Source organism: Alosa sapidissima, chromosome 23 (assembly GCF_018492685.1).
Source record: "Alosa sapidissima isolate fAloSap1 chromosome 23, fAloSap1.pri, whole genome shotgun sequence".
NCBI classification, from domain to species: domain Eukaryota; kingdom Metazoa; phylum Chordata; class Actinopteri; order Clupeiformes; family Clupeidae; genus Alosa; species Alosa sapidissima.
Window position 1 is genome coordinate 14225264 of NC_055979.1, and position 18052 is coordinate 14243315.

General features: G+C 43.3%; 1 protein-coding gene across 1 annotated transcript in view; it reads left to right on the forward strand.

Moving 5' to 3' along the window:
* The window catches only part of LOC121698574 (double-stranded RNA-specific editase 1-like), a 77263-nt gene that overhangs the window by 51529 nt on the left and 7682 nt on the right, over positions 1-18052 (forward strand). The window contains exons 5-10 of the mRNA XM_042080783.1: positions 7799-7873; positions 11525-12480; positions 14558-14672; positions 14896-15064; positions 16176-16327; positions 16563-16731. Coding sequence (XP_041936717.1) covers positions 7799-7873; positions 11525-12480; positions 14558-14672; positions 14896-15064; positions 16176-16327; positions 16563-16731 — 1636 coding nt within the window. The remainder of the gene's footprint in view (positions 1-7798; positions 7874-11524; positions 12481-14557; positions 14673-14895; positions 15065-16175; positions 16328-16562; positions 16732-18052) is intronic.

An 18052-nucleotide genomic window follows, 5' to 3' on the forward strand; every position in this document is an offset into this window, starting at 1 on the left:
AGAACAATGATGCCAGCAGGGTCTGAGAGAGAGAGAGAGAGAAAAAGAAAGAAAGAAAGAAAGAAAGAAAGACTGGGCAAGAAAATCGGGTACACACCTGTATACACACATACATGTGTGTGTGTGTGTGTGTGTGTGTGTCTGTGAGTGTGTGTGTCTGTGAGTGTGTGTGTGTCTGTGAGTGTGTGTCTGTGTCTGTGAGTGTGTGTCTGTGTGTGTGTGTGTCTGTGAGTGTGTGTGTGAATCTCAATTCATGGGAGGAAGAGAGAAAAAATAGAGAGAGGAAAACGGCAGTGAACAGAGGCATTACCGGCCAATCAGGGAACACTAGACATAATGTGTGTGTGTGTGTGTGTGTGTGTGTGTGTGCGTGTGCGTGTACTGTATGTGTGTGTGTCTGTGTGTCTGTCTCTGTCCACAATGCAATCATAAGTGTCTTCATGTCCATTTTCATGAAAACTGGAGCCCTGTTAGACGTCCTCATCCAAAGCTATCTTCCCCTACTCAGTACTCAGCGCCCTGTGGCATTTTAGTAGAGGCCAAATCAATTCTGGATCATTATCCATAGGGAGGCATTTGGTGACAAATAACAAGAAAAAGGTCTATTTTGCACTAGCAGATGTGAGTCATTGACCATGTCAGAGCCACCAAGCTCAAAAGCCTTTCTAGTACACCTCTGTTTTTTACCAGGAAATAATTATATCAGCATATGTTTTCATTCCAGTTCAAACTTTTGAAAAACAGCATTGCAGTTTTGTCTTCTTGTTTCTGGGTTGTGTTGCACATACAACAAAAACGTCAGGGTTGAAGAAAGCCTAATTGGGATGTGAATGTTGACATGATGACATACTGTATCTGCGCCAAATCTGTGCTTAGGGAGGCATTTGGTGACAAATAACAAGAAAAAGGTCTATTTTGCACTAGCAGATGTGAGTCATTGACCATGTCAGAGCCACCAAGCTCAAAAGCCTTTCTAGTACACCTCTGTTTTTTACCAGGAAATAATTATATCAGCATATGTTTTCATTCCAGTTCAAACTTTTGAAAAACAGCATTGCAGTTTTGTCTTCTTGTTTCTGGGTTGTGTTGCACATACAACAAAAACGTCAGGGTTGAAGAAAGCCTAATTGGGATGTGAATGTTGACATGATGACATACTGTATCTGCGCCAAATCTGTGCTGACTGGTGTTTTCCGTCATGAAACAGCCTCGTGTTGTTTCCTGGCTCATCGTCAGGATGGAAAGTTCTGTCTTTGAGCTGAGGAGACTGATTCATAGTTCGAATTACAGAATTACCCCCAAAGAGACAGGAATATCAGTTTTGGGAGGTCAGATATTTTTTCTGATATTGTGAAAAAATATCATTACAGTTGGCTGCAATACAAGTCAACTCCTATTTTCACTGTAGGAACATTTTAATGTAAAGCCATTTCAGACACCCCTATTATGGACCGTACCATTTTTAACCACCGTGGCGCTAGAAGCAACGGAGATGGAGAACGAACGACTTCAACTTCTCAAGCAAATGTCAACGTTGAATGACTAAGGCCACATTTACACATAGCCGGGTATTTAGAGAAACAAATATTTCCCCCCCTGCGTTTTCAATAATAACATTGTGCACACAACATTGTTTTCAAAAAACTTGTCATTTACATCAACCCGCATAAATACGCTGTCGAGCGCCATAATAACTATGCCAAACCTATGGGTGGCAGTGTAGGGAAAGGAATAAAGCCATGCTGGCCAATCAAAATCCTCAGAATCGACACCAACGAATAACACGAGCAGTAAAAATGCTGACCTCCGTGCGATCCTTCGCCTCTGCTCCTCCATGTAGAGCAGTTGTTGCAAATGCAAATAGGCCAGAAGCGTTTGCACAAAAGTAAAAATTAGTAGCACCTTAACAGCATCCATGATAATCCTGATCAGTAGCCAAAGAAACTGTAAACATCAGGCGCTCACATGACGTTAAGGATTTTCTGGCGCATAATGTGACGTTTAAGAAGCTAAAACGCCGTTTATCCCTGTTGACACGGCAGCACATAACCGCCGTTATCAGAAATCTCCACTTTGGCCGGAGGTTTTAGAAATAATCGTTTTCTATGATAAAAACGGGGTTTTGGTGTAAACGAGAGGCCAAACCGCAGGGGAATATCTGCGTTTTCCCTTCGTGTAAACGGGGTCTAAACGCTACGTAGAATCCTCCAGTAGGCTAAATTCGGTTTGCTGCTGACATGCATGTGTAAATGTAAGTTGTAGAAAATGTGCTATTTTACAGCCTTCACGTGTTTTGATCTTTCATAACTCATGTCAAGTCTTACCTGCTACTTACCCACTGAGGCTAGTAAAGTGGACCTTGGTTGGTTACCAAGGTTAGTTAGCAAGATAATTCTCTATTTAAATGTGGTGAGGTAAAATCGATTGTCATTTCCAAGGAGATTAACTCCAGTCCATAGCCTAGGTGTCCATTCTAATTTTATCTTGAATAAATTATTGTGCCCTTTTGAAATTAGTTTGGCACAGATCCTGTGTTGTTTTTATATTATGCACAAGAGGGTCTGATGTAACTAAGCCTATATAACATCAGTGAAACCTGTGGAAACATAAAAAGAGCCAAGTAGCCTAGGCTAAATAGTCAAGTCAAGTCAAGTCAAGTTTATTTATATAGCACATTTCATACACAGAGGTCATTCAATGTGCTTTACATAAACAAAACCAAACGATAATAACAAATAAAAGCATAGAAGGGCAATATAGTCAAAGAATAGTTAAAAGGTAAAGATCATAATAAAAGGAAAACATAAAACACAAGGTAAAATCATTTAAAAATAAAGAATAATTAGTAAGCAAAAACAAAGGCAAAAGTAGTAAAAAAAGTAATAAAAGACAAAGTAGAATAATTATCGAGGCAGATTCAGAATTTGTAACTCGGCACAGTTAGCAGAAAGCGTCTGAGAACAGTTTGGTCTTAAGTCTAGATTTAAAACTGGCTACAGTTGGGGCCTTTTTAATGTCATCCGAAAGTTGGTTCCACAGCTGAGCCGCATAGCAGCTAAAAGCTGCTTCACCATGTTTAGTTCTAACTGTAGGTTTTACTAGCAGGTTTTTCACCTGGGACCTGAGAGGACGAGAAGGTGTGTACTGCTGAAGCATGTCTGACAAGTATTTAGGTCCTGCTCCATTTACTGATTTATAAACAAGCAATAGTGCTTTAAAGTCAATTCTGTGACTTACTGGAAGCCAGTGCAAGGACTTAAGAATTGGAGTAATGTGGTCAGTTCTTTTAGTTTTTGTTAGAGTCCTAGCTGCTGCATTTTGTATCACCTGAAGCTGTTTAATAGTCTTTTTAGGAAGGCCTGTGAACAGTCCATTGCAGTAATCAACCCTGCTGGAGATAAATGCATGAATGAGTTTTTCTAAGTCATGTTTTGACATCAGCCCTCTGAGTTTGACAATATTTTTGAGGTGGTAAAAAGCTGATTTAGTTATCGCTTTCATGTGGCTGTTGAAATTTAGATCACTGTCAATTAATACACCAAGGTTTTTAACAGTATCCTTTGCCTTCAACCCTTTTGTGTCAAGGAGAGTGGCAACCCTAAGTCTTTCCTCATTTTTACCAAATATAATTACTTCAGTTTTTTCTTTGTTCAGCTGAAGAAAATTTTGAGACATCCAGGTGTTGATTTGTTCTATACACTGACACATAGATTCAAGAGGACCATAGTTGTTTGGTGATAGAGCTAAGTAAATTTGTGTGTCATCTGCATAGCTATGATATGAAATCAAATTATTTTGAATGATTTGTCCAAGTGGGAGCATATAGAGGTTGAATAATAGTGGCCCCAAGATCGACCCCTGGGGAACACCACAGGTCAAGGACGTTGGTGTTGAGGTACAGTTTCCGATGGCAACAAAGAAGCTCCTTTCTTGTAGATATGATTTTAGCCAGCTGATAACTATGCCTGTAAATCCAACCCAGTGTTCTAGTCTGTGTAGTAAAATATTGTGATCAACAGTGTCAAATGCTGCACTAAGGTCCAGTAGCACTAGGACTGATGTTTTACCTGAATCTGTGTTGAGGCGTATGTCATAGTACATGCATTGAATTTGTTTTTAGCCTAATTGCTTAGTAGGCCTATTGTTTTTAGATTATATTATTTCATATTTTTAGTTCAATAAATGTAGTTTCATCTGACCCTACTAGGCTATCTTAATGAAACTAGGATTTGATTTTATTCACAGAGACACTATGAAGAAAAGCAAAAGTGTATGTGTGCATGTGTATGTGACTCATTTGTAGGATACTGTAGCATTAATGATACCCAGCTTGTTCTGGTTATCAGATTCTTGTAGGTTACCGCTCTGTAGTTCTTCTGTGGTAGTATGTTTTTTCATAGTATGCTCCTTAACCACATTAAATATTGCTCAGGTTTCACATATCTCTAAGCAATTGTGTTGATTTGACACTGACTACCATAGACTATAATAGAAAATTGGTTTCTGTTTATACAGTATATGAGAGGGTTGGGTCTTACCTCCAGGTCTTATGAAATATAAAAATAAACCAAATCAATATTTCATGAAATAGGCAATAGGCTTCTTGTAAAGGTATTACTTTTACTATTAAATTGTATTTCAGTGCACTTTACTTCTAACTTTTGAGAGCTGATCAAAACGGTTCTCTTTTGGATATAATAACAATGAGATATTCTGTAGCCAACTGATTATCAGTTTGTTGCATGTTTACACCTTGTATGTGTGTTGCACAACACATGTTGCACTTGGCGATCACAATGGGGATTGATATGGTAGTGGACCATGATGGTCATAGAAGAAGTGAAGGAGCAGTACCCCCCAATTATGGTGGGGTAATTCGCACTCTGGACTGATTGTGTCCAGATGGCTGCGGCCGGTCAGTCTGACCGGTCCTTGTCTGATAGCCTCTGTGTTGAGAGTGGCCGCCTTAGATGGCAGGTACCTCTCCCGCTCCCACGCCTCAGACATGTGGGTGGCGGGCTCTGAAGAGCGACATTTTATTCCGTCTGTCGCTGTTTTCGGCAGACGGCCTTTTCAGGAAGTTAAGTGGTTGAGGCATAGCCGTTAACATAATCTCTGGCGAACAAAGCTGCGGCTTTGATTTGCAGCGTATTCCACCTTTCATTTCATTTCGACGCTAAAATGGAAAGCAGACTTTTTTGAAAATTGCTCTCCTAATGTGGTTACAAGGTGCAAGGTAGCGATACATCTCCTTCCACCCCTGGTATGACCTATATCTTCTGCTCAAGCGGTGCTACAAATCTACTTAGTGACTGATTTGCAGCTGCTTTTCAAAAAGCTTGCCCTGTTTCTTAAGGTAGGAGTATACAGGCGCAGCCCCTAATACCTCGTCTGCAGGTGAAAATGGAATTGCTTTTTCCGTCTGCTTGCTGTTCCTCACCTTGTGAAGTTATGTGAACGTCCTGGTTTCTCCTCCAAGATGTGCTGTTTTCCTACACTGTGCTGCACTATCTCTAAACACAGGTGACAGACCGACAGAGTGAGAGCGGTGAAGAGAGAGAGGAAGGGAGATGAAAGCAAACATCACACCTAAAACTACTTCCATTTTAGTCCTCAAGAATTTATTTATTTCTCTTCATCTTTTTTTCTTTATTAATCTCTCGGCTTCAGGTTGTTTTGTTGAGGATGATGGTGTAATGAGACAACTATGTTTTTCTCCATTTTTAACAAACTGAGGAAACTCACTTGAGACCAACAATTTCAGATGTGCTGCTCTGAGTCAGTCCCCCAAGCCATACTCTTACTACAACTGGCACCAGGAATAATATGTAAAAATGTATTTTAAAGTTAGTTGGAATAACATTTTCATGGTAATATCCAGATATTCTAGTCACTATTCATTAATATCTACCATAGTGAGTGATCTGTATTTATAGCCCTAAGGATACTAAAATATTTGTGTGAAGTTCTTTCTGACATACTGTAGGACAGTCCACAGACGGTGCCGGCATCAAACATTACATGAGCTGTCATGATAATTACTGATAATAGGCAAACATTATTTTGTCTGTCATAATATTTGGCAGTATATGACATCTACCAACTCATATGTGTTCTAGTTCCAGTATCAAACTGCACTATTTCATCCAGATGAATGATGTAATGCTGTACCAATGACCACACCCGTGTATTAACCGCAATGCCCAATTATAGCCCAATGAATCATGATCAGATTGTGCTTTAATCGCAAATAAGAAGAAAAGAAATGCGTTCCCATGTACAGCTCGCTCCTGCGTATTAACTTGCAACAATGCAAAATCAATGTATAAAATCTTGGTTAATAGGCGGTTAAATTACGATACTTGTCGTCACCCATTTGTTGCCCTGATTGATTTTGCCACATTTTTAAAGAGTGTGGCGTGTGAGACATGGCGAGAGTGAGAGTCAGAGCGAGACGAGCTGATTCAGCAGACGCTAATAGCATCTGCTGCCGGCATCTTCTCTCTTCGCAAACACAAATAATATGCAGCAGCGGGAAAATATTTGTAAACTCAGCAACTCCGTATTATTTTGTTCCATATTACACTGACAAGAGTGGGTTTCGTCTCTGCTCTTCATCTCAACTTGTCCCCACTGTTGTCCGTCCTCTGTTTAGCAAGCAGCTAATCCAATAGCATTAGCATGGATGCGATAGCCATATTTTGCAGCACTCTTTTGCTAATCCACTTGTATTTAAGCAAATGCAAGAGCAATGTTTTGCGTATATTTGGAGTATATATATATGCAACATATATGTCTGTGGATGACAGATATTATGCGCAGAAGAGTCAGAAGCTCAGAGGATTTAATGCCTCACAACCGGCGCCATAGGTCAGGCCAACATGAATATTTATGTGCTAATGTCTTGGCTCAGACTAGCCCTCGGACACTCAACATACATAAGGCGTGAGACTTAAACTTTTAAAAAAAAAAAGACACCAGCGAAATCATTAAGAGCTTATATGGCTAGTATGTTTATCGACCAGTAAACTTCATTGCTGTGTGGCTAGCATTTGACTACCAATAAAGTTTAGTGCTGTGGCGAGCATATTTAACTGGTGATTATCCACCTATGATGCCATCTCTGAGTCAAAGCCACTGGCTCGTGGAAATGGAGCGGCATGTTTCTCGTACTCCTCCTCTTCCTCCTCCTCTCTTCTCAGCTCCCTCGTTCCTAGCCAGTGACTGCAGATGAGCGGTAATGGAATGGATATTAATGTCACAATAGACTGCCCCCGCCATCCCCAACTCTGCCCGTCAGCAGGGCCCAGATTAGAGTACAGCACTACAGCAGCAGAGAGAGAGAGAGGTGGAGAGAGAGAAATATAGTGAGAGAGAGGAAGTTGATTTACTTTGGGCTTAACACAGAAGCGAGAGCTGCCCGTCTTTTTTTTTTGCTCAGTCTGGGTGCCTGGGTTGGTGATTATGGCCCTGTAAGACGTATATGTGCACTAAATGCATTTTGTAGGTTGTGTAAGTAATAAGCAAAACGTCTCAGTTACTAATACATCTGTGTGTGTGTGTGTGTGTGTGTGTGTCTGTGTCTGTTCACCTCACCTCTCTGTGTGTAACTTGAAGGCATAAAGCTTGTGTGGAGGTTTTGAGTAGGAGTCTGAAGCACAGTGTGTGTTGAACAAGCTGGTGTCAAAATGCACAGAATCAATACTAAAACAGACATCTCTCTCTTTATTTCTTTGTGGTGTGTGTGTGTGTGTGTGTTGGTGTGTGTGCATGTGTGTGTTTGTGTGTGTGTATACAGGCAGAGCTGGAGTCAGGCAGTCCAGAGGGCAGCAGAAATTGCTCAGCATGGACATGGATGAAGAGGAGAACATGAGTGAGTCTCATCTACCCCCTGTATCCCTCGTTCTCTTCCTCTGTCTCCCCCCTTTACCCCCTCTCTCTCTTTCTCTCTCTTCCGTGCTCTTTCACACTCTCAATCTTTCTCTCTCTCTGTCTCTCTCAATCTCTCTTTCCCCCTCTCTTTGCCTTTCTCTGTTCTGCTAGTTGCATCTTACCTCCATGAAGTGTCCCAACAAATATCACAGCACACCAAAGACACCAGCTATGTAGCAGAGTAGAGTATATATCCTCCTAAGGATATGGCCAAGAAAGACCCTAAAGGCCCAAATTAATTTTACACAAGCTCTCACAAGCTTTGGTATTAAAGCAGCCCTAAAGAGTTTTTTTTTACCTTAAAATAACGTTTCCAAAATCATTTTGATGACACATAAACTCTTAATAGGCCAGCCGGCACTTCTGCCGCAACACAGGTTGTATCATTTGTAATATAGTTATTATAGTTGCTGTCCCAAAAGGAAGTTGCTGTCCCAAAATTTGAGCGTGGTGGAGTAGTGTTAACGGCCCCGCTTGACAATTGGTCAGCCCGGGTGCGATTCCCGAACTTGCTGTTGTGAGTCTGTGTCATTTTGGATAAAAGCATCCCAGTGTCGTTCATCTTTAACTTTAAAATGGCTGCCCTGAGCAGGAGCTCTCCTGAGTGTGGTTGTGGTATCTTCATACAACTATCATATCTTCTACAACTATCCTCTGTTTACACGCAGTGATAAACACTGTTATAGGTTCTAGTTTATATATTATATATGTTCTTAACATACTCTATGTTGGAGTTCTTACAAGTATGAGTTTTGTTGTAAGTGTTAAAGTGGCATTGGAGAGATAAATAGACATCTGAACAAAAAGGACAGTGTTAAGCCATTCTTCTATGGTAGATCCCCCTCCCCCATGAGGCCAAAACACTTTTTTCTGCGGTTTGTTTGTCCACTTTTCTTCTTGAGAGCACTTTGGTCATCCAGCGCTTTTCTGCAGGCTTACGAGGACGGATCAGAGAGTAATCCCTCGCTCAGCTGAGGTGAAGGAGGGCCGTCTCCTGCGCTTTTTGGGGGTGTCTGGCGGCTTGACCTTTTTTCTCATGAAAACCGAAACTGGTCTGGCAGACACCAAATCCCTTCAATTTACGCGGGGTGACTTTCTATGCACTCATAGACGCATTGATTAGTGTTTGTTTTTTAGGGGAGTTTGCATTAAACCCTCCCTTAAACAGAGCTAGGTTTTCAGCAAAAAGAAAGTTAAGTTTATTACTTTCACTTTTTGAAACTGGTGCACTATGGTCCCGTTGGCAAGAATGTCACATTATGTTCAATTCGCCAAAGACAGACTTCAGCAAAGTGTGAAAAACTAGACTTTTTTGGGGGAAGTAGCTTTTTGAGATACAAAGAAAAATCTCAGGAACTACTTTTTGATAAACAACAAGCCACATTTACGCTTCCATTTTTCCTGTCATTGGCAGTTTTTCCGGAAGCAGACCAACTCCAATGGTGCTGTCACACTTCAAAGCCCCCACATCTGTGGTATCACTCCGAATGATTGGGGAAACTGAACAACAGAGGCCTCCTTTTAAGCAAAGCAGGCGATCTAGCAAGAAATTGGATGTGATGGAATTTTATGTCCGGATGGGAAAAAAAAGTTAAAAAGGGGGGGAGGGGGTAAAAAAAAAATTCGGAATCTGAATGGCAAAGCTAGTTTTCAAGCATGAACAACTGGAACGTTCTGTCAGGCTCGCTGAAAGTGGTATTGTGGCGATGTTATGTTGATGTGACGCGACGCGCTAGGCGGACACGTTTATGTTTTTTTTTTTTTTTTTTCGCTGTCGGTTTACAGCGAGCCTCCCCCAGAGCCAACAAACAGATCCCATTTCACACCCTCCCTGTGATGACTAGCGTTAGCATCTCAGAAGCTACTCTCAGCATGCAGCGGGCTAAGCTGGCAGCGCCTCAGCTGGGGGTCGTACTGATGGTGATTAGGGGCTCTCTTCGGGATGTTCTCAAGCAGGACAAATGGTGGAAATGTCACGACTGTTGAAAAGAGCTGGTGGATTTGGTGGGTCAGGTTTATTGGAGTGACCATCTTTAGCCGCATTGTGTATACACCGCAGGACAGTATTTTATGCAAATTAAAAAAACAAAACCATAATACCATATTAACTGCCCCCCGTGTATTAACCTCATAGCTGAAGAAATGTAGCAAAATCAATCAGCTAGTTGGGAAATTACGGTATTAGTATTATGGGTACTATTGGTGTTAGTATTAGAGTGGTCAGTTCATGGGTTTGCTTCGAAGAGTGTTGTGGGCCGTTGTCCTCCTGGTGCTCCTCACTCAACGATGTGACTATTTCTGACTATACATATAGTTTTACGTAGAAAACAATTGTACCTCGGCGCTACTGCGGGTCACATCTAGCGCATCGACGGGAGAGGACCGAATCCAGTAAGAGAGAGAGAGTTCACCGGAGCGACAAAGATGTAGAATTTAAGTATTTTTTTTTTATTAAGATGTCAACATAAGGACTAATGTTTCAACGTGTGCCACATCTTCATCAGAGTCAAGTCTGATGAAGACGTGGCACACGTCGAAACGTTAGTTCTTATGTTGACACCTTAATTAAAAAAAATACTTAAATTCTACATCTATACATATAGTTATTTATTTGCTAGTTTTTTGTCCTTTGATTCTCTTTTTCTCTGTTTTTTTTCATGTGAAGACTGAGTATAGTATCACTCGGAGACGGTTATATTCCAAAAAAGACCATGGTAGCACTGTTTGTAATGTAATGACCTCCGTGGTGTTCTTTTCCTGTTTCTTCTTGTGCTCTTTCTTCTGTTTTTGCAGGATCTCTCTTCCTCTCTCTCTCTCTCACACACACACACACACACACACATCTAAACTCCCCCTGTCCCTAGCCTTGCACTAACCTCCCTCTCCCTTCTTCCCTCAATGTCGCGAGGCTCTCTGGTTTTCTGAGCGCCGAAAGGAGTAACCTATCGAGCTTTTGCTGGAGGATGTTATAAATGAAAATTTACACACCGTTCCATCAGCTTTGTCAACTGACAGGGGTGATGTGTGTTCCTTCTGGCCTCATTGATAGTGTTCAGAAAAGTGCACAAATCATCAAAACTATGATGATGATCGCAAGAAAAGTTCCTCTGACACTGACCTCTGTAAACTGCTGCTGCTGGTGTGTGTGTGTGTGTGTGTGTTTGCATGTTTGTGTAATGAGAATAAGGCACTGGCTCATAGGTCTCCTTACTACTGTATAATGGCAAAAGTTTTCACTGTACATATAGTGTATAGTACATTTCCTTTTAGTACTTTATGAGTCTGAAGCCAACTCATTTGTAGGAAATTATTACCAGACACAGACTGAAATTGTTATCAGCAGGATATGAAGTAACCGTAAATTTAATAGATTTAAATGATTAAAGTTGTCTCATTCAAAATGTACAGATAAAAGAGAGAAAGCTGTTAAGACTTGTCTGAGGCTTCAGCCTTATGAAAAGTGTGAATTGTTAATAAAGGAACTCACACCACCTCATCTCAGTTACAAAGAAAGATAAAGGAATTGATAAATTTTGCATTTACAAGATCCTGCAACGAGGGCGTTGTGAGTTACTCTTTCTGGGCACCGCAGGTTCGAGCAGCACAGACGTTAAGGAAAACCGCAACCTGGACAACCTCTCCTCCAAGGAGGGGACTGGCGAAGGGGTGCAGACCCCCAACGGGAGTGCAGGTGGTGGTGGAGCCGGCGGTGGGGGTGGCGGCCGCAAGCGCCCTCTGGAGGAGGGCAATAACGGGCACACGCACGGCGGCAAGTTCCGGCCCAAGCGGCGTAAGAAAACGCCGGGGCCCGTGCTGCCCAAGAATGCGCTGATGCAGCTGAACGAGATCAAGCCGGGCTTGCAGTACAAGCTGCACTCCCAGACGGGTCCCGTGCACGCGCCCGTCTTCGTGATGACCGTGGAGGTCAACGGTCAGCTCTTTGAGGGCTCGGGCCCCACCAAGAAGAAGGCCAAGCTGAACGCGGCCGAGAAGGCGCTGCGCTCGTTTGTGCAGTTCCCCAACGCGTCCGAGGCGCACCTGGCCATGGGCCGAACGCTGACCGTCAACACAGACTTCACGTCCGATAGCCAGGCTGACTTTCCCGACATGCTATTCAACGGCTTCGAGACACCCGCGCCGCCCGAGGAGACCTTCTACCTGGGCACAAATGGCAACGGCTCGCTGGTGTCGCTCGGCGACTACCCGGTGCCCGTCACGCCGTGCAGCACGACGCTGGCACAGCCGGTGCTCCCAGTGGCCACGTTCACCACGTCGACGAGCGGCAAGAACCCAGTGATGATCCTCAACGAGCTGCGGCCCGGGCTCAAGTACGAGTTTGTGTCGGAGAGCGGCGAGAGCCACGCCAAGAACTTTGTGATGGCGGTGACGGTGGACGCGCAGACGTTCGAGGGCTCCGGACGAAACAAGAAGCTGGCCAAGGCCCGTGCGGCCCAGGCAGCGCTCTCTGGGCTCTTCAACATGCAGCTGGACCAGACACCCTCCCGCCAGCCAATCCCCAGAGAGGGCCTGCAGCTACACCTGCCGCAGGTATGCTCTCACACACACCTCACCTCCGCTGGCATCACACACACACACACACACACACACACACACAAACACACACACACCGCACCTCTGCTGCCATTTAGTGGTATCAGTTTAACCTGCCACACTCACAGATCTCTAAGACTCTTTTACATTCGCATCATTTACCCATCTCCACCTGCCACAGGTGCACTCCTACACAACACCATTGGCATATACAGTCAGCAGTTAGAAATGATCTACAGTAGTTTCACCTGCCACAATTACGTTCTCTCACACACACACCTCCGCTTGCATTTGCAGGTAGATGTTAGAAATGATCTAGCTCTAGCTGCCACAGGTAGCCCTCGACAACTGCTAGCGTTTAATGGAATCTGTTAGAAATTATCTATAGGCAGTTCCATCTGCCACAGGTGCGCACTCATACCACCACTGTTCATTTACAGGTATAAGCTAGATATTATATAGATATGACACAAAAGCTATTGTATATTTTACGTGCAGGATTCCATAATGTCTCATAGAAATTATGGAATCCTGCACGTGGTCATAGAGTAAAGTGTGCTGTTACCTGAGAACCCATCACAGATCATTTACGGGTTAGCATTAACCTCTAGTCTTGGATTTACGTCATTAGATTAACATTGTTCGCTTGATATTCGTTCCTCCACAGCACCTGACTATCCTTACTCCAGACCTTTAACAGGAGTTATTTGAAAGTGAGATCGTTGTTAGAGTGAAGTGTAAGTGGAGAAGGGGCGGGGGGCGTAACCCCAGGCGTTGGATCCTCCTGGCTGTTTTGTTCCTGTAACGTGACATCTATTTACTCATTGTTTAATCCCTTGTCTGTAATCCCTCCCCTCCTTTAGTGATAGTGACGGCTCAGAGTAGGCTAATCTTAATTAACATCGCCTCATGAATGCTCCTCAAACAAAGAGGGATTGATTCCGCGAGGCGTGAGGTGCATCTGCCTCTTCATGCGTTATTTAAAAGCAGGTGAGGGAATAGACAAACCTGCGTCGCACGCATTGCCGCGCTATAGCTGTGGCAGTCGCGACCCCCAAACTTTTTCAGTTCCCCGAGGAGTGAGCTCTCTAACACTCTCTAAGCTGTTCCACTCCTTCTATTTACCTCCTGTCGACAGATACCTGCCCTTTTTAATATGCTGCCGTTAGCGCTCCGACAGGGACTTAAGCTCTGGGCAAACAGAGTCGGATGAAAGTGGCGGAGGATCCATCACCAGGTCCCGAAAACGAGCTTTATGTGTGGAGATGGAACAGCGTAAAAGGCCAAGGGAGTGGGACTCTGAATAAAACTGTGCTAGTCAATGAAAAACATTCAGCTTTTTTTCCTCTGTAGGTGAATTTGAACTCAACCTCTGCAGAGCTGAGTGTTCTGCCATGTTGTGATTGACCGTGCTTCTCTATTATTATTCCTGCCTCATTAAATGGTATAAGAGACAGACAACAGCAGTCTGATTAATTAATTTGCACTCTCATCATATAACTGTTAATCAATTTCCCATTCGCCTTTTTTCAGAGATGTCCCCTTTTTATTATTGAAGTAATCATGCTAACGCTTATCCTGCAGAGCAGAGGTGTGTGTGTGTGTGTGTGTGTATATTGGGGGGGATTATACTTTATGTTCACTTTACTCCAGAGATGTCCCCTTTTTATTATTGAAGTAATCATACCAATGCATATACTGCTTGTTAAGATAAGGTGTGTGGGCGGGGGGGGGGGGGGGGTGGGTGGGGGGGGGGGGTATACTTTATGTACACCCAACTTTGAATTGCACTGGAGCTAGTGTTGACTGAAGGTGTATTACTTTAAGATGGCTGAATGGGTTTATCTTTTTTGCTTGTGAAGAAACGGAATCGTAAGGAATTGGGAGTTGGCAGTTGGTGACTCTATAACTGTGCAAAAAATATGCTATATATTGTACAATACAAGACAATATAAACAGTGCACAATATGCAGACAGACAATGTAACAAAATATAGAATAGTGTTGCTAATAATTTGTCAGAAAGTTTAGTAACTTCCAGAAAGTTCTAAAGGTTGTCAGCGTGGCTGTCTCAGGTTCTTGCAGATGCAGTCTGCCGTCTCATTGTGGACAAATTCAGCGAGCTGACGGACAACTTCACTTCACCGCACGCCCGACGGAAAGTCCTTGCTGGCGTTGTCATGACAACAGGTACACTCTAGACTTACATTAAGGCACGTACTGGGACATTTTTAAAACGTCTTTTTTGAACTGTAGAGTACTTTTCCATTTTCAGAGTGCCAGATTGAATTTACGAGTGAACCCTTAGAAACAATCTGATCTAGTGTGTATGGAGATGTCCATGGACAGAATTCACATACACGCACACACACACAAACACATTTTTAATGCATCCTTTAACTTTGGTGATCAGGCACGGATGTCAAGGAGGCCCAGGTGATCTGCGTCTCCACGGGAACCAAGTGTATAAACGGCGAGTACATGAGTGACCGTGGCCTGGCACTGAACGACTGCCACGCTGAGATCGTGGCCCGCCGCTCCCTGGTGCGCTTCCTCTACAGCCAACTGGAGCTCTTTCTCAGGTGTGTGTGTGTGTGTGTGTGTGTGTGTGTGTCGGCCAGGATGGCACAAGGGCATGTCCAGGCTACCCAGTCATCATGTCATCCTATTAACCTCTTACCTGAGGGTGACTGGCCTTGTACACATTCAGCCTCTCACAGGGAGTGCACAGTATGTGAAACAGATGGTTTGGAACAATCAACTTGAATCAACATCTGTGAATGCATCAAGAACAAACAGACATCTTTTTCATAGACCCCATTGTGTAGAATGTTTCAGCTGGAAATATGCTAAATAAGAATACAAAGACAAGTTTAACAAATAGATCAAAATAGGGGAAGAGATAGTGTGTAAGAGACCGAAAGGGGGAGACCCCAAGTAAAATGATGTGAAGTGAGTGTGAAATGAGAAGGATCGAGAGACAGAGAAAGAGAGGATGTGTGTGTGTGTGTGTGTGTGTGTGTGTGTGTGTGTGTGTGTGTGTGAGGGAGAGAGTAAACTAAAGTGAACCGCATGTGATATTTATTTTGAGGCCGTTCTCAGATGTGCCGATATGACTGTGTGCTGTGATTGTGGCAGCGTTAATTGATGAGACACGGCTTGTTCGGAGAGGCGCAGAGCTAAATAAAGAGAGTGACGAGATGAGTGACAGGCTAACGATGCTCATCAGAGGCCTCCTAATCAACTGTGAACAGGGTTTCTCTATCTGCGACACTAATAAGGTCTTCCCATTTTTAATTACCAACCTCATTTGAATCTATTATACCACTTTTCAAGGAGGTTGAAAAATAAATCCATTTCACCCTCAGTGCTTGGTGAGGGGGGAGGAGGATATTGTAATCGCATCCATTCGTCTGTGTGTGTTCGCTCATACAGCCTAGCTTCAAAATTAAGGTCAGATGTACAGTACAATTTTTTATTCTAGGCAGATCTAGGCAGATCATCTTTAACATGATCATTTGGATTAGTTGCCTCATATTCAGAAATTCAGGAATTGTGTGAAGGGTGAGCATCACCTGACGGCTATTTTTTTATTTTGTATTTTGTTGTTTTTTTCTTCTTCAGGTGGTGTTGCCATGCTAAGATAGGCTAAGCTAAAATAAGCTAATGTGTCCTCTGTGTTTTAATCCGCAGCAGCAGCCGTGAGGAGCAGCAGTCATCGGTCTTCACCCGGTGCGAGAAGCACGGCTACCGGCTGAAGGACAACGTCCAGTTTCACCTCTACATCAGCACGTCGCCCTGCGGGGACGCCCGCATCTTCTCACCGCACGAGGCCGGCGTGGAAGGTACGCCGTCTTAACTGTGGCTAATTGTTATGGGGACAGGCAGGACAATGCCTGATCTGTGAGTTAGGAGTGTTTACTATTTGAGCTAAAGATCCACCGAGAAACAACACAACATAGTAATGTCTGTTGCCATAGCAGTAACATAAATAGTTAGTTATGGATGTTGTAGGTGTTGTAGTCTCTGCCTCACTCCCTCCTGTGAAAGGTTAGCCTGACGTAACTTATTTTTCCACAGATCAAGGTGATAGGCATCCAAACAGGAAGGCTCGGGGGCAGCTGCGGACGAAGATCGAGTCTGGCGAGGGGACGATCCCCGTGCGGTCAAGCAACACCATCCAGACATGGGATGGCGTGCTGCAAGGCGAGAGGCTGCTCACAATGTCCTGCAGCGACAAGATTGCCAGGTACCTGCACACCTCTCACTCTGACAGAGCAGATCGCTGCATCAATATGTGTGTATTGACATGACATGCAAGCCAGTGTTTCCCACAGAATTCTATTTGTGGTGGTAGGTTTGCAGAATTAACTTGAATGCAACAATTTTTAACAAATTAGCGCAGCGTGGTTATGATTTAAGCACAATTTAGCCAGTCGACTTTTATGCCAACAATTGCAGGATTGTTAATGGTTCATTTAAACGTGCATGTAGGTTTGTTGAGAAACAAGGAGAGGCTGCGCAAAGGTGCACATAGCTCTACAATGAATGGATTCCATCCAATTTAAATAGTACAACATGGAAAGTGGGATAATCCACACGTCATCCAGTTGAAGCTGCACAATCAGGTGCTTTACAGTGGTAGGACGATAGACTATTAAAACAAAACAAAAAACAGACTGGAACTCTGACAAAGACACCGTGGTGTCAAAATGTTAGTCGTTGCACTAGTAGACTGCAAATTTAATCATTGTGCTCCAGTGTGTTTCATTGTTGTAAAAGGCATACTGATCATTTGGATGTAGCCCCCATTTAAAACAGCACATTAGTTCTGCTTTTTTTGGGGGGGAACTCAAGACAGAGTGAATGCACTCCAGTCAGTTTCAGCAGCCACATTCTTATACTCACCGTACTATATGTGTCAATGATGCTTTATTGAAAAAAAATGTAAAAGTGAACTTGGGTTCAGTTAAAGTGGAAATGAAGCAGTCAAATAAAACAGATGTCTATAGCACTAGTTAAATATTTAAATATACCATAAATACAAATAAAGTCAGAAATATGACCCGTTATTCAGAATAAAGCACAAACAAGTTGCATTAATTTCAGTTGTGCGCCGCCATCTTTGTTTTCAGAAAATGATGACGTCACAAGAATGGTTGGTACAACATTCTATGCTGTTTACACAGCGGCTGTCATAGCCTCACAGTTAGCTTACTGCCTCAACAAAATGGATATGGACGAATGGGATAGACCCACCAATGAGGACAGGCATCCAATTGCCTATGCTTTTGAGCCAGTAAGAGCAGTGGGAGTTTTAGTGCCCCCCACAGAGCCTGACTATGGAGGAGAAATAGATGATCGAGAGAGAGGTGTATCTGAGTGCATCGGTGGTGCTTATGTGGGGGTTGTGTCCCTATGTTCACTGACATGGCACACATGGAGAGTGTCTGCTGCTAGGAAATGAACCTGGGACATCTCATCCAAAATAATAGATATATCACATCCAATCCTACATGCTATCATTAAAGCGAGACGTTGGAGGTCGCAATGCGGTCGCTCAGGGACAT